Raw genomic sequence first — 14221 nt, 5'->3', positions numbered from 1 at the left:
GTCAGGTCTTTGAAGCACTAGTTACCCCTCCTTCTGGCTCTGTGTCCTGGAATGAACTCTGCACTCTCCCTCCTCGCACCCTGGCTTCACAGAGTGAGGATGACCAGACCCAAGGTTGGTTTGGTAATGTTGTTATAGAACTTCTTGATTACTAAAACAACTGATTCTTTCTAAAACTGATACAGTGAATGAGAAATCAATAGTTAAATGGAAAAGAAATCCACAAATGGATACAGATAGTAAATGTAATATATGATAAAGTTGACATTTGAAATCAGTGGAAAAGGAAATCACATTTAATGAATAATTCTAGCATAATTAGATTTCCTCCAAAAGAACACAAAGTCATTCTCCCTATGTTACTCATATATAAAAATAAATTTCAAATGCATTAAATCTATTAGACAATTGAAACACAAGAACATCGAGATTATTCAGCTAACTTTGGGGTGAAGATATACTGGCTTGGCGAGATGAAGAACGTGAATGACAAAAAGACTGATAGATCTTGGGGCACAGGGCCCCTCAATTTCACTACAAATTGACAAATTTCTATATGGTCAAAGATACCATAGAAAGTATCAAAACACCAGTGAGAAACTGCCAGAAATATTTGTTTCAGACCACAATAAATGGTTAATTTCCACATGTTACAAGTATCACCTATAAATTGATAAAAAGATAATCAAATAGAAAAAGGGGCAAGTGGTATAAAAGGCAGACACTTGGAGGAAATTTGCAAAATTAAGAAACATCCAGAGAAAGTGGTAGATGGTCTGCAAACATGACTACTTTTGATTCCCCGCCCCCTTATAAATCCTGACTGGCCTTGAACCTGCTTTTCACTAGGAATGTGCAGAAGTAACACCTTGCCCATTCCTGGCCTTACCTTTAAAAGGACTGGCAGAGTCTATTTCTAACTTATGGGCTTCTCTGGTGGTTCAGTGGTAAAGAATCAAAGTGTTGTAGCCATGCGTTCTGGGAAACAAACTCACTCAGAAGGACAATGCAGATAGTGGAGTGCAGTTTATTACACTGGCGGGCCCAAGGCAGCATCTCCTCTTAGCCAAGGACCCCGACCAGCATTTGTGAAACTCTTTTATACCCCATGTGTACGTGTCCGAACCCACCACCCCAAATTCCTTGGGAGTTACATAAACTACGGACGGGTAAATACAATCCCAATAACCCCATCACTCATGTGCCATGTGCTCAGACAGTTAAACAATTAGCCAATAATCAATAAGCATGAGGTTACACTCCAATAGGTACAGAAAAATTTATGGCCTGTCTGGAGGAAGGGGTGATTAGTGTATGTGTTCTCTTGGGTGATGAGTAACCTGGATATGATCTTCAAGGTTCCCCTGTCCAGAGGGAGACATCCTTCTGCTGTCGTTTCCGTAGACACTAAACACAGAGTTCAGAATCCATTGGAGAGGTGGCCAAGCATGGTCAGCATGAACAGGCCTGAGATGGAGTCCAGGCCCTATGAATTCCTTCTTCAAAAGCAAGAGACATGGGTTCAATCTCTGGTTGGGAAAGCCCCTGGAGGAGGAAATGGCAACCTACTCCAGTATTCTTGCCTGGAGAATCCCATGGACGGAGGAGTCTGATGGGATACAGTCCGTGGGATTGCATAGAATGGGACACGACTGAGCACGCAGTTTACTTCTTCCTTACTGTGAGGGCAGCTGTTCTGAAAGGAGTGTGACTATCCTGAGACTACACTGTTGTGTGTGTCCTGAGCCCCGCATGGAGGAGCGCCAGAGCTTCTAGGCAGCACGGTCTGCAGCTGAAGGAAACTGAGTGAGTGGTTCTAGCTGGAACCACAAAGAGCAAAAGCACCACCCAGAAGAATCCTGCTTGACTTCCGGGCCTCAGAATTGTGAGAAAAAAGAAATCACTGTTGACCTTTTGGCCACTAAGTTTTAGGGTGGCTTGTTGCACAGAAAAATATGACCAAAGCACAGGAGTACCGATTAAAGTGGAAATTTAAAAAAAAAAAAAGCATACTTTTTGACTCAGCAGACCCACTTTTTAGAATCTATGAAGATAAATAACAGTGCCACTGGAAACCATCTCTATGTCTATCGAGTGGGATCTAATTAAATAGATTTCAGTACATCCATCTCATGAAGTATTGATACCATAAACAAGAATAAGTTGGTCTCTGCAGAAATGTTCATGATGTGCTGTTAAAAAGTTCAGGTTACAAAGATTAAAAAAATTCAGGTTACAAAATAATGTTTATACTATGATCTCATTTTAAAAGATTAAAACTAATACATATGCACATGAGTTCATTTATGTTTTCATGAATTTAGAGAAAAATGTAGGTTGTATGCATGAAAATTAACAATGGCTTCCTGGAGCAGTGAACACAGGTGGAGTTCTGGAAACAGACTGCATGTGGACCTTACCTTTGTATGTTTGTGTTTGGAAGCTGTTGCAGGGAACAAAGACTTTTTTGTTGTTTGAAAGAAAAAAATCCAATAAAATTTTTAAATAAAAAGAATCAAAGAAACCCAGACATATTCTCATTGTCAAAAGAAAAAAAAAATTACAAAGGTATGTAAACCAGAAAGGGAAATTATCAGGTAGTCCTTCTAACTCAGGTTATGAAAACAAGTACCCCTAAAACCGAGTTTCCTTACCAAGTTTGTGATTTATCTCTCTACCCCCAATTTTATCCCCTTTCTTGTCTCCTCTGACCTCCATTCTGTGCCCACCAAATGCTCATCAGCCAGATGACTAAAACTGTTGTTGAGAACATAGTTCAAGTACTAGTGAAAGTCCCTCAGTTGTGTCTGACTCTTTGCCACCCCATGGACTAAAGAGTCCTTGGAATTCTCCAGGCCGTTCTTTTTTCCAGGGGATCTTCCCAACACCAGGGATCGAACTCAGCTCTCCCGCATTGCAGGCAGATTCTTTACCAGCTGAGCCACAAGGGAAGTTCAGGCGCTAACACTGCTATTATGGACACCATCATTTTACAACTCTGGTGGTTGCTCCAGAGAAAGATGAGCTCACAGACCCCCGAGTCATGGACCACCTGGCCAGAAAATGTTAAACCAGAGACACCTTGACTCCTGAAACCATGATTAAGAAATGTCACAAGACAGTGGTTGACCCCAGCCTCTTTGCCCTTCCCGGTTAAAAAACCCAACTCTGAGAGCAAGGGGGAGTGGCTCTAAGGCTGGTCTCCCACCCCCTTGCTTGGAGTCAGTCCTGCAATAAAGCCTTGCTTTGCTGCCAGCTCCCGCCTTTCTGTGCCTTCAAAGTTCTAGAGTTCAGCGTTCTGTGCCTCGAGAGCCTGATCTTCGCCCCCTCACTGTAAAGAATAAACTGCTTTATTTACTCAACAATACATCAAGGGCAAGTAGCAGGGGAAGACGTGGAAACAGTGGCTGGTCTCAAAATCACTGTGGACGGTGACGACAGCAATGGGATTAAAAGACGCTTGCTCCTAGACAGTGTATTAAAAAGCAGAGACATCACTTTGCTGACAAAGGTCCATACAGTCAAGGCTGTGGTTTTTCCAGTAGTCATGTACGGATGTGACAGCTGGACCATAAAGAAGGCTGAGCACCAAAGAATTGATGTTTTCAAATTGTGGTGCTGGAGAAGACTCTTGAGAGTCCCTTGGACTGCAAGGAGATCAAACCAGTCAACCCTAAAGGAAATCAACCCTGAATATTTGTTAGAAGGACTGATGTTGAAGCTGAAGCTCCAATACTTTGGCCACCTGATATGAAGAGCCATGCCTGAGTGTATGCTAAGTTGCTTCAGTTGTGTCTGACTCTTTGTGACCCCATGGACTATAGTCCTCCAGGACCCTCTGTCCATGGGATTCTCCAGGCAAGACTACTGGAGTGGGTTGCTATGCCCTCCTCCAGGGGATCTTCCCCACCCAGGGATTGAACCGTGTCTCTCACACCCCCTGCATTGGCAATTAGCACCACCTGGGAAGCCCCTGTGAAGAGCCAATTTATTGGAAAAGACCCCGATGTTGGGAAAGATTGAAGACAAAAGGAGAAGCAGATGGCAGAGGATGAGATGGTTGGATGGCATCACTGATTCAGTGCACATGAATTTGAGCAAACTCCAGGAGATAGTGGAGGACAGAGGAGTATGGCATACCACAGTCCATGGGGTTGTAGAGTCGAACTTAGTGACTGAATAACAACAACATCAAGGGCAACTTTCTGTGGCAATAAAAAATTCTCAGTCACTTTTTTTTTTAATATTTTCATAATACTCCTTTGTTTGACTTCATTGTAATGTATTCAGTCAGTTCCATATTGTTAGACATCTACGTTCCTCTTAGTTTTTCTGGTTATAAACAATGGTTGTTTTATGTATATATTTTTGCCCACTTGTCTTAGAAGTGAACTTGCTGTCTAGGGGATGCCTATAGCTAGCATGCCTTCTGCAAAGACTAGCAGTTTATGTTCCCACCAATAGTTTGTGACAGAAGTCTAAAGGAGCTGACTAAGAATTCTTTTTGAAAACAACAAAATGAATTTACTTATATTAGTAACTGGCAATGTTTTCATATTGTTTGCTGAACAAAGGGATGTGGGTAGAGCCAGAGTCATTGTACATTCAGACACCAAAATTCCTACTGACTGGGAGTGGGAGGGGTCACGGGAGGTTAGCTGAGAAGTTCAGAAATGAGGAAAACAAGTGTTTCACGTGGAGATGGAAGAGAGGGGATAGACCAATGGTGACTGCCCTAGCTTGCCAGTTTGGATGACTTGCAGTGCCATCTTCTGGCAAAGAAGCCAAAATAGTTCAATTTCCATGCTAGCAATAAAGTGCTTCTTTAATACAAGCAGGACTCAATCACAATGAAGGAGAACCCAGAGAGGCTTAGACTTTGGCGTGTTGGGGAGGACATGAGGGGAAGGAAACTGATTTCTTGGAAGCAAATATATGAATCATTTGCATGTGAGGTCTCTGGCAAAATCTTTGGTGTCTCTGCCAGCTACACACAGCAGTATGAAAGGTACAACCTAGAGAGGAATTAAGACGGCCACACCACCATCCTCCTTCAGCTTCAAGTTTGGATTCTGCAGTATCACTGCGTTACTCTCAGAAAGGCAAGTTAGCCAAAGGGCTACTCAGGACTACACCGAACCTGATCCCTTATTACAGAAAAATCTGTCTCCGTCTTTGAAACTTCTGCAACAGAGAAAAGTACTTAGACCACTGAACCTTTCAGTGTACCAAGTAAGAAACACATACACCCAGTAGTTGTAAAGGTGTGGTAAACCACGTTATATTTATTTGTTTTTTCTTTGTTTCTTAATTTATTCTCTTTAAACCATGTTATATTAAAAATTCAAGACTTAAAAATACTCTTTTGCTTTAATCATCCAAAATATAGTAGGACTAGTCTTGCTTTTTAAAAACATTCTATTTGTTTATTTATTGAGGTACAGTCAGTATATAATATTACATAAGTTTCAGGTGTACAACATATTGATTAAAAATTTTTACAGGTTACATTTCAGTTATAGTTATTGTTGCTGCTGCTGCTGCTAAGCCACGTCAGTTGTGTCTGACTCTGTGCGACCCCATAGACAGCAGCCCAACAGGCTCCTCTGTCCCTGGGATTCTCCAGGCAAGAATGCTGGAGTGGGTTGCCATTTCCTTCTCCAATGCATGAAAGTGAAAAGTGAACGTGAAGTCGCTCAGTCATGTCTGACTCTTGGTGACCCCATGGACTGTAGCCTACCAGGCTCCTCCATCCATGGGATTCTCCAGGCAAGAGTACTGGAGTGGCTTGCCATTGCCTTCTCCATAATTGTTAACCAACAATATCTATGTTTCTCTGTGCTGTATAATACGTGTCTTTTACTGTTTATTGTATACATAGTAGTTGTACATCTTGTGCCCCACCCCTCTCCCCACTGATAACTAGTATGAATAGTTTGTTTTTCAGTCTCCTTTCTTTTATATTCGCTAGTTTACATTATTTTCTAAGTTCCACATGTGACATCATTACAGTATATGTCTTTGAGTTATTTCACTTGTCTTGCTTTTTAAAGCAAAAGCAGTTTTCAAAATGTGGCATTCCTGGGCTTTCTTCGTGGTTCAATGGTAAAGAATCCGCCTACCAGTGCAGGAGATAGGGGTTTGATCCTTGGTCTGGAACGGATCCAACAAGCCACGGAGTAACTGGGCCCTGTGTCACAACTTCTGAAGCCCGTCCTCCCCAACAAAAGAAGCCGCCGCAATGATAAGGCTGCACACTGCACCTGGGGAGTAGTCCCGGCTCTCTCCAACTCGAGAAAAGCCCATGCAGCCAAGAAATACTCGAAACAGCCAAAAAATGATAAAAAATGTGACATCCCTAACAAAGCTAAATAAGGCCCTTTTCCCTTGCAGTACGTGTGGGACTAATTTATCAGAGGCTTTGCTCCACGACACCTTTGCGTAGCGCTCCGGTTGCCGCCTGGCGCTCCTGCCCCCTGCGCCTCCCCTCCTCCCGCAGCCGGCAGCACCTGCAGCGCCAAACCTCCAGAGCCCGGCCCCGCCCTAGCGCCGCCCCCGAGGTCATTCCCGGCCGCCCCCGCTCAGCCCGTGTCCGCGCGCTGACGTCACATACCCGCGCCGGGGCGCCCCGCCCGCTGCTCTGCCTCCTGTGAGGTATTGGGGCGTCCTGTGAGGAGTCCTGAGGCGGGACCTCTAAGCGCTTCTCCGCGTCGCCCGAGTATCAGGTGTCCGCGTGGCGAGGCGGGGGGACGAACCGTCAAGGGGCCCCCAGACCCAGTGAGCCCACCCCGCCAGGCCGCTGGCAGCCGCGGCTAGAAGTTGGGGGCGGCGCCCGGGGCACTCCCCCTCCTGTCGTTGCCAGGGGCTCGGAAACCGGTTGGTTCGGTCCGGAGACGCGGAGTCGTGTCCCGGGGCGTTGGCCCGGGCGGCGCAGGCTGCGGCCCGATGCGCTTTCCGGACCGTGGAAGGTCGGCTCTGCCTCGGTGAGCCCCGCGGGGAGGCGGCGGCCCGGGAAGGTGCCCACGGCCTGAGTCCTGAGGTGAGCGGCGCTCGGGGAGGCGTAACGTGCAGAACTGAGAGGTCGTTCTCTTGCGGGAGACCTCGCCCTGACTTCATTGTGGGGAGGCTGCGGACTCCTGCCCTGAGGTGCACGGAGATAGGCGCATCTCACTTAGATGGTAATTCTCTAAGAAGTAGCGTTACTAAGCACTGCTTGGACGTTATTAATAGGCGATATAAAAAAGAAAAGCGATAGTGAGCATGGAATTACAGTAATATTAGAAGTGTTGTTATGGATAAGAAGTCATTTACGTTGCTTATCTCTTGTCTCCAGTCTTAAATTGCATACGCGTTTTAATTATAAAACGAGTAGCAATTAACTGGTTAGCTAATAATCTTACATTCCACTTCCCGTAATTTCAGTCTACATGTAAGGCATTGAAAGTTCTAATACCTTTAGAGTTCATAAGGCTTTAAAAAAATAATTTTATATATATATATGCCTAATTTTTATTCTCTACGGTAAGATCCGTCCCAAAACGTAGAGTTTTTTTTTTATTGCCATGGTTAATTACATGGGAGATAACTTGAAGGATTAAAAATAATTAGCAATCTCTGCTAGCAATGGCCTTTTCTTATGATGCAGCAGTATTGTAGAGACCATGGAGGGAAGCTGTATGTGGAGAGAGTAGTTCTTTGTGTTTTAGATTTGTCTGAAATTAGAGGATCCACAGATCTGTTTCAAGATTGCTCACTTTTTTTTTTCCCCTTTGGTGAGAGATAAGGATCCTATTTTGTGGAAAAATAGGTTTTTGTACAATAAGAGTCACCAGTTGGGTGTTTCGTAAAGGTTATGGAACTTGGCCAGGGGAGTTCTTTTGAGGTCATTGATCCTGTGTTCTAAGTAAATCTTAACTGTAATCCTGTGGACGTGGCATCATCTCATGAATATAAACCATTTACATGTTTGTATTTTCCCCTAGGGAAACTGTTTATTGTCTGAATAGTCTTACAGAGAGGACTAGACTTAAGAGAAGCAGATTATTTTGAACCAACTCTAGTAGGAATCCCATTTTTGTCTTCTGCTTTTTCGAATTATGAGAAATGAGACAGGGCCTTTCCTCATTGAGGAGTTAAATTGACCTTCTCCTTCAGCCTAAAATGGGATTTATTATTTTGGGAGAACTATATGTGTGGATCATAGTTGCAGTTAGTACCATAAGTTCTTGAAAGCTGTTGACATTTCTTCACCACTGTTTCCCTTTAGGGCAACTTGCTTGTCCGTCAAATAGCTGAAGCAGCTGAAAAGGCTTGATTCAAGTTCCAGATTATTGAGGATACAGTTTTTCATCATATACTCTTTGACATTTTTCACATTTGGTGCACATTTTATTGTATCAAACATTCATGACTTAAAGATGTTCTTGTAACATGTAAGGAAAGATGTCTAACTTGACTAACAGACTGCTTTTTCTGGAACGTAGTTGACATACTTAAAAAGAGTGATGTCATATAGAAAAATTTGAGGGACATTTAACTTTTATCATCTGAAGTTTGTGTTGGTATAAAGTGAAGAAAATTGATTTAATTTTTCTTTTTTTTTTTTGCCACATGGTTCCCTATTTTTTAAAATGCTGTTTGTTTCAAAATCCATCTTTTGCCTTCAGAGTTAAAATGTTACCATGGTCATCCACCAAATTAAAAAAAAAATTTTTAATGTATTTCTAGATTCCCTGTGATTTGCCTCTTTCATAATTAGCTTTATAATGTCTCTTGATATCAAGTAAACAAGTCTTCCTTCATTGTTCTTTTTTTTTTTTTTTTTCAGTATTTCTATGGCTGTGGTGGTGGTGGTTTAGTCACTAAGTCGTGTCCAACTCTTGCAATCCCATGGACTGTAGCCTGCCAGGCTCCTCTGTCCATGGGATTCTCCATGCAAGAATACTGGAGTCCGTAGCCATTTCCTTCTCCAGAGGAACTTCCCAACCCAGGAATCAAACCCATGTCTCTTGCATTGCAGTCAGATGCTTGACTGACCCAGCTTTGAGAGGAGCCCCTAAGTTTTCTATGGCTATTCTAGCTCTTTTTTTCATGTTAACTTTAAAAATCAGCTTGTCCGATCAACCTCACACCCAGAGCTTGTGTTTATATTAGGGAAGCATTAAATTTAAAGATTAAGAATTAAAATCTTTCTGATATTGAATCTTCTTTCCCTTCCATGTCATTTTGTTTCTTCTTTTTCTGTCTATTCTTCTGAATATTTTTTGCTGGTTTGTTTTCCAGATTACTTAATCCTGCTGCCTGTAATGGCTGTAACACCCACACAATGAGTTCTTAATTCCTGATATTTTATATTTTACTTTTAGGAGTTCGTTTAGTAAAGATAAATTTCAGTTCTTTGTTGAAATTCTCCTCCTTTTTAAAAAAAAATCACTTTTGTCTATTGTTCCCTCTTATTTTCTTGAACATATTAATCAAGGTTATTTGAAGTCTCCTCCTGATAACTCCATTTTTGAGTCATTTGTGAGGACTAATCTGTTTCAGTCTTGCCTTGTGTTGCATAGCTTAGGAGTGGGCTATCTGACAGGAGAGGTGTTTACATGCACATTTTTGGACTTGTTCTGTTCTTTTTCCTCCTCCTCAGGACTTTTGCAGCCCTAAACTTTGACCGCTTTCTCCTTAGCGCCTAAGACTGCTGTTTTATACTCAGGCTTTGTTCTGTGTGCAGAAATTTAATCTGAAGTTCTTTTATAATAGCAAACACTGGAAACAAATGTCTAATGAGAGGGGATCAGATAAATAAGTTTGGGAAGTAGTCTTATTAAGCTTGTATTCTTATTGCAGGTAGTAAAGTAATCCTGACAGTAGTTACTGTAGGAAAAAGTTAGCTTCTTTCTCCACATATAATAAGTCTATATAGTATTTGACTTTTCAAAGTATTCTTATAGAATTTAAATGTTACTAGTTTTCTCCTTTTAGCTATTCCTACATTGCATGAGTAAAAGTGAGGTAAGGTTTATTTAACTTTCAGTAGATTTTATATATATATATATATATATATATTTTTTTTTTTAAGTAAAATAGTCACTGGGGAATTAGAATTTTAATTAAACATTATAATTGTTACAGATGTCATGGTTTATCTCTATTAACTGATACTTTTTTATTTTGTATGTCTAGCATATCTGTTAAGATGCCTTAGAAAAAGAACCATGGAGAAATACATTAGAGTACAGAAGATTGGAGAAGGTTCATTCGGAAAAGCCATTCTTGTCAGATCTACAGAAGATGGCAGACAATATGTTATCAAAGAAATTAATATTTCAAGGGTAAGTGTATTTTTTGTTTGGTTATCCAAGTAGAAGTCTGGTTACAAACAGATTCATTGTTAGAGACCAAAAAAAAAAATGTATGGCAACATATGACATAAAGAGAGACTGTTGTAATTGCAGAGAAAACCACTCATTTCGGAAGAGTCTGTGAGTCCTTTTAGACTTTTTTCTGTGATGTGTGCTGGTGTTTATGTGTTTAAAAAAGATACATCCCCTACTGCTCTGTGACTTAATCTGATTTGAACATCTTAAAATGTTTTTTTGTGTGTGCATTCAACTCATTCTTTTTAACTCTGGCTATATTTTATTACTTGGGCTGTGCTTTATGGTAACATTATTTTTAACCACTCTCTTTTGGTTGGACTTCTATATCATTTATTTACTTAATTCACTATTTTTTCACCTTCTATTTCAGATGTCCAATAAAGAGAGGGAAGAATCAAGAAGAGAAGTTGCAGTGCTAGCAAACATGCGGCATCCAAATATTGTCCAGTATAGAGAATCATTTGAAGGTTAGATACAGACTCCTAAGCCTGTGACGACTGCTGTGTACTTTCCTCTTAAGGATCTTTTTGTGAATTATTCTCAGAAAGAAAAGTATATTATTTCTGCTTGAATACACATGCATATGAGTGTCAGCCTTCTTCTCCGATAGTACTAATACCACCCTGTCCCCGTGTAGCTTAGTACTGAGTCACTGTCCCTGAGGTTACTTGTAAAAAGGCAGTGTGGTAAGTGCAGAAATTTAGACAGAGCAGGAACAGTCATCTTCACCTTGTAAAACTAAACTTCCTTTAAGTGCTGCCACCACTGCCACTGAGAAAATGTTGTCATTTTAGAAAGTACCCTGCTTGTTAGTGTTTTCCTGTATATGTCATTATTATAATATTGAGATACTGTATTAAATATACCTTGTATATAATATATATGTGTATTATATGTAAAGTGTTCTCAAATTCTTAAAATATTATAAAATATTGCTATTTTGGACATATCTACCATTATATTTGGTAATGCAGGAACTAAGGTAGAACATAGCTTCTCTAAAGGCAGGTCAAGGTGGTTTATTCATTCCCATTATTGTCAGAAATTTCTGTCCGTTGCAAAATAAAAAAATAGTCTAGATTGAAAGTAGAAGATAGTTTAAGTGACCATTTCAGGCTCTTATTACATACAAGTTTCAGCATCTGAATTAGAGTATCCTTGGTCCCAAATAAAGTTATCTATTAAAGTAAAATATACTTTAAAAAATATATGAATCAGTTAACACCTTATGTCATAAAGTGCTCAGTTTATTTATTTTATGATGACAATGAAGTGAGGCTTTGTAGCTCATGGTAAAGAGTACAATGTTAACCATCTCTTTCTTCCCAAGACCTTGAATTTCCTTTATCTTTCCCCTAGTCTTTTAGTTTCTTTTTGCTTTCATCACCAGGATCTTAGTATTTCAAGGGAAAAGGTTTAAATGTATGTCAACAAATATTCTATCAGACGTTTTACTTAGAAACATCTGAATGGTTCAGAAGGGATGGCACAGTCTTTAAATAAGGTTATATTACTACTGCCATTTAGCTTTAAAGGAGTAAATGCTCATGGGAAGTGTATTCAGGAGTACACATATGCATGGACCCCAAGCTCCTTGTTCCTTCCACTTTGCTCATTCTCATTCCTTAAGGATAAGCTTTGCAAATAATCCCATGTTGATTCCTTACTGTGTTTTCTGTGCCTTTGTGGAACAAACAAGTGTGTAGCTTTTGATGTTTAAAAACAGGTGGGATTAAAAAAAACAACAACAGGTGGGATCATATGTATGTATGTCTGCTTCTGGTTCTTTTCACTTAATATCTCACACATGTCTTTCCGTGTCACTGTGTATTGTTGAGCCCGTTCTTTACAACTTTCTTGTAACATTGCAGTGTTTCTCACTGTATGCACTTTATGGCTCTACCACAAGGTGTGAGAGTTCCTGTGTCTCACAGAATCTCCAATCTTGGCTTCTATGTTCATTTTCAAATTTATCAGATGTAATTTTATCTGGTGAGTCTATTCGTTTGGTCACAGTTCCTTTTTTCTACCTCATTTGAACCATCTTCTCATTTTATCATGGACCTCTTTAGTTTCTTATAGACCTTGTGGGAGCTCTGAAACACAAATTTTTCATTTTTCTCTAAAATGATAAAAAGTGAACATTTTAAATCTCTCAATGAAAGGTGAGGAAATTACTGTCTTTGGAGTTCTTCTCCACTGATTTTTGTTCATCTTGACAGAGTAAAAATGATCACTTCAGTTCAGTTGCTCAGTTGTGTCCGACTCTTTACGACTGTAGCACGCCAGGCCTCCCTGTCCATCACCAACTACTCGAGTTTACTCAAACTCATGTCCATTGAGTTGGTGATGCCATCCAACCATCTCATCCTCTGTTGTCCCCTTCTCCTCCTGCCCTCAATCTTTCCCAGCATCAGGGTCTTTTCCAGTGAGTCAGCTCTTCACATCAGGTGGCCAAAGTATTGGAGTTTCAGCTTCAACATCAGTCCTCCCTGTGAACACCCAGGACTGATCTCCTTTAGACTGGACTGGTTGGATCTCCTTGCAGTCCAAGGGACTCTCAAGAGTCTTCTCCAACACCACAGTTCAAAAGCATCAATTCTTCGGCGCTCAGCTTTCTTTATAGTCTAACTCTTACATCCATATATGACTACTAGAAAAACCGTAGCTTTGACTAGTTGGGCCTGTGTTGGCAAAGTAATGTCTCTGCTTTTTAATATGCTGTCTAGGTTGGTCATTACTTTTCTTCCAAGAAGCAAGGGTCTTTTTAATTTCATGGCTGCAATCACCATGTGCAGTGATTTTGGAGCCCAGGAAAATAAAGTCAGCCACTGTTTCCCCATTTATTTGCCATGAAGTGATGGGACCAGATGCCATGATCTTAGTTTTCTGCAAGTTGAGCTTTAAGCCAACTTTTTCACTCTCCTCTTTCACTTTTATCAAGAGGCTCTTTGGTTCTTCGCTTTCTGCCATAAGGGTGGTGTCATCTGCATATCTGAGGTTATTGATATTTCTCCCTGCAATCTTGATTCCAGCTTGTGCTTCATGCAGCCCAACATTTCTCATGATGTACTCTGCATATAAGTTAAATAAGCAGGGTGACAATATACAGCCTTGACGTATTCCTTTCCTGATTTGGAACCAGTCTGTTGTTCCATGTCCAGTTCTAACTGTTGCCTCTTGACCTGCATACAGATTTCTCAGGAGGCAGGTCAGGTGGTCTGGTATTCCCGTCTCTTTCAGAATTTCCCACAGTTTCTGGTGATCCACACAGTCAAGGGCTTTGGCATAGTCAATAAAGCAGAAGTAGATATTTTTCTGGAAATCTCTTTTTCGATGATCCAGAGGATGTTGGCAGTTAGATCTCTGGTTCCTCTCCCTTTTCTAAAACCAGCTTGAACATCTGGAAGTTCACGGTTGACATGTTGAAGCCTGGCTTGAAGAATTTTGAGCATTACTTTACTAGCGTGTGAGATGAGTGCAATTGTGTGGTAGTTGGAGCATTTTGAAATAAGATCATCATAATCTCTAACAATCTTTTGTTCTGAAATTTTAATTCTTAGAGGGTTTTGGCCTTGATTCTATGCTTAGAAAGAGTCAATTCTTATTGTTAATTCTTTCATACCTTCGTTACCCATTTTCAGAGATATTTGAATTTACCTCCTACTTGTCTGAATTTCATCAGTTTTTTTTCATGATGAGCTTATGAATGATGTATTCCCTCAATGCAGTTACTATTTGCATTTCTTAGAGTGTCTAACTGATGTTTTTATACTGATAGGTATCTTTGATGATACTTTTCTGTTTACAAGCACATTATGTCTTCTGGTATTGAATGTTTCTGT

At 40.6% G+C, this 14221-nt stretch overlaps 1 protein-coding gene across 5 annotated transcripts in view; it reads left to right on the top strand.

Moving 5' to 3' along the window:
* Window positions 1–6633: 6633 nt before the first annotated feature.
* Window positions 6634–14221, top strand: part of NEK1 (NIMA related kinase 1) — a 122630-nt gene continuing 115042 nt past the window's right edge. For 2 of the 5 annotated variants that reach the window (XM_061132075.1, XM_061132074.1), the window contains exons 1-3: window positions 6635–7039; window positions 10180–10328; window positions 10747–10843. In XM_061132075.1, coding sequence (XP_060988058.1) covers window positions 10212–10328; window positions 10747–10843 — 214 coding nt within the window. In that variant the 5' untranslated portion in view covers window positions 6635–7039; window positions 10180–10211. Of the gene's footprint in view, window positions 7040–10179; window positions 10329–10746; window positions 10844–14221 lie in introns of all 5 variants that reach the window. The other 3 variants (XM_061132076.1, XM_061132077.1, XM_061132078.1) reach the window with 2 other exon arrangements.

The sequence above is a fragment of the Dama dama genome, chromosome 29 (assembly GCF_033118175.1).
Source record: "Dama dama isolate Ldn47 chromosome 29, ASM3311817v1, whole genome shotgun sequence".
Classification (NCBI taxonomy): domain Eukaryota; kingdom Metazoa; phylum Chordata; class Mammalia; order Artiodactyla; family Cervidae; genus Dama; species Dama dama.
Note: the sequence above shows the minus strand (reverse complement) of the source record. Positions and strands in the feature narration are given on the sequence as shown.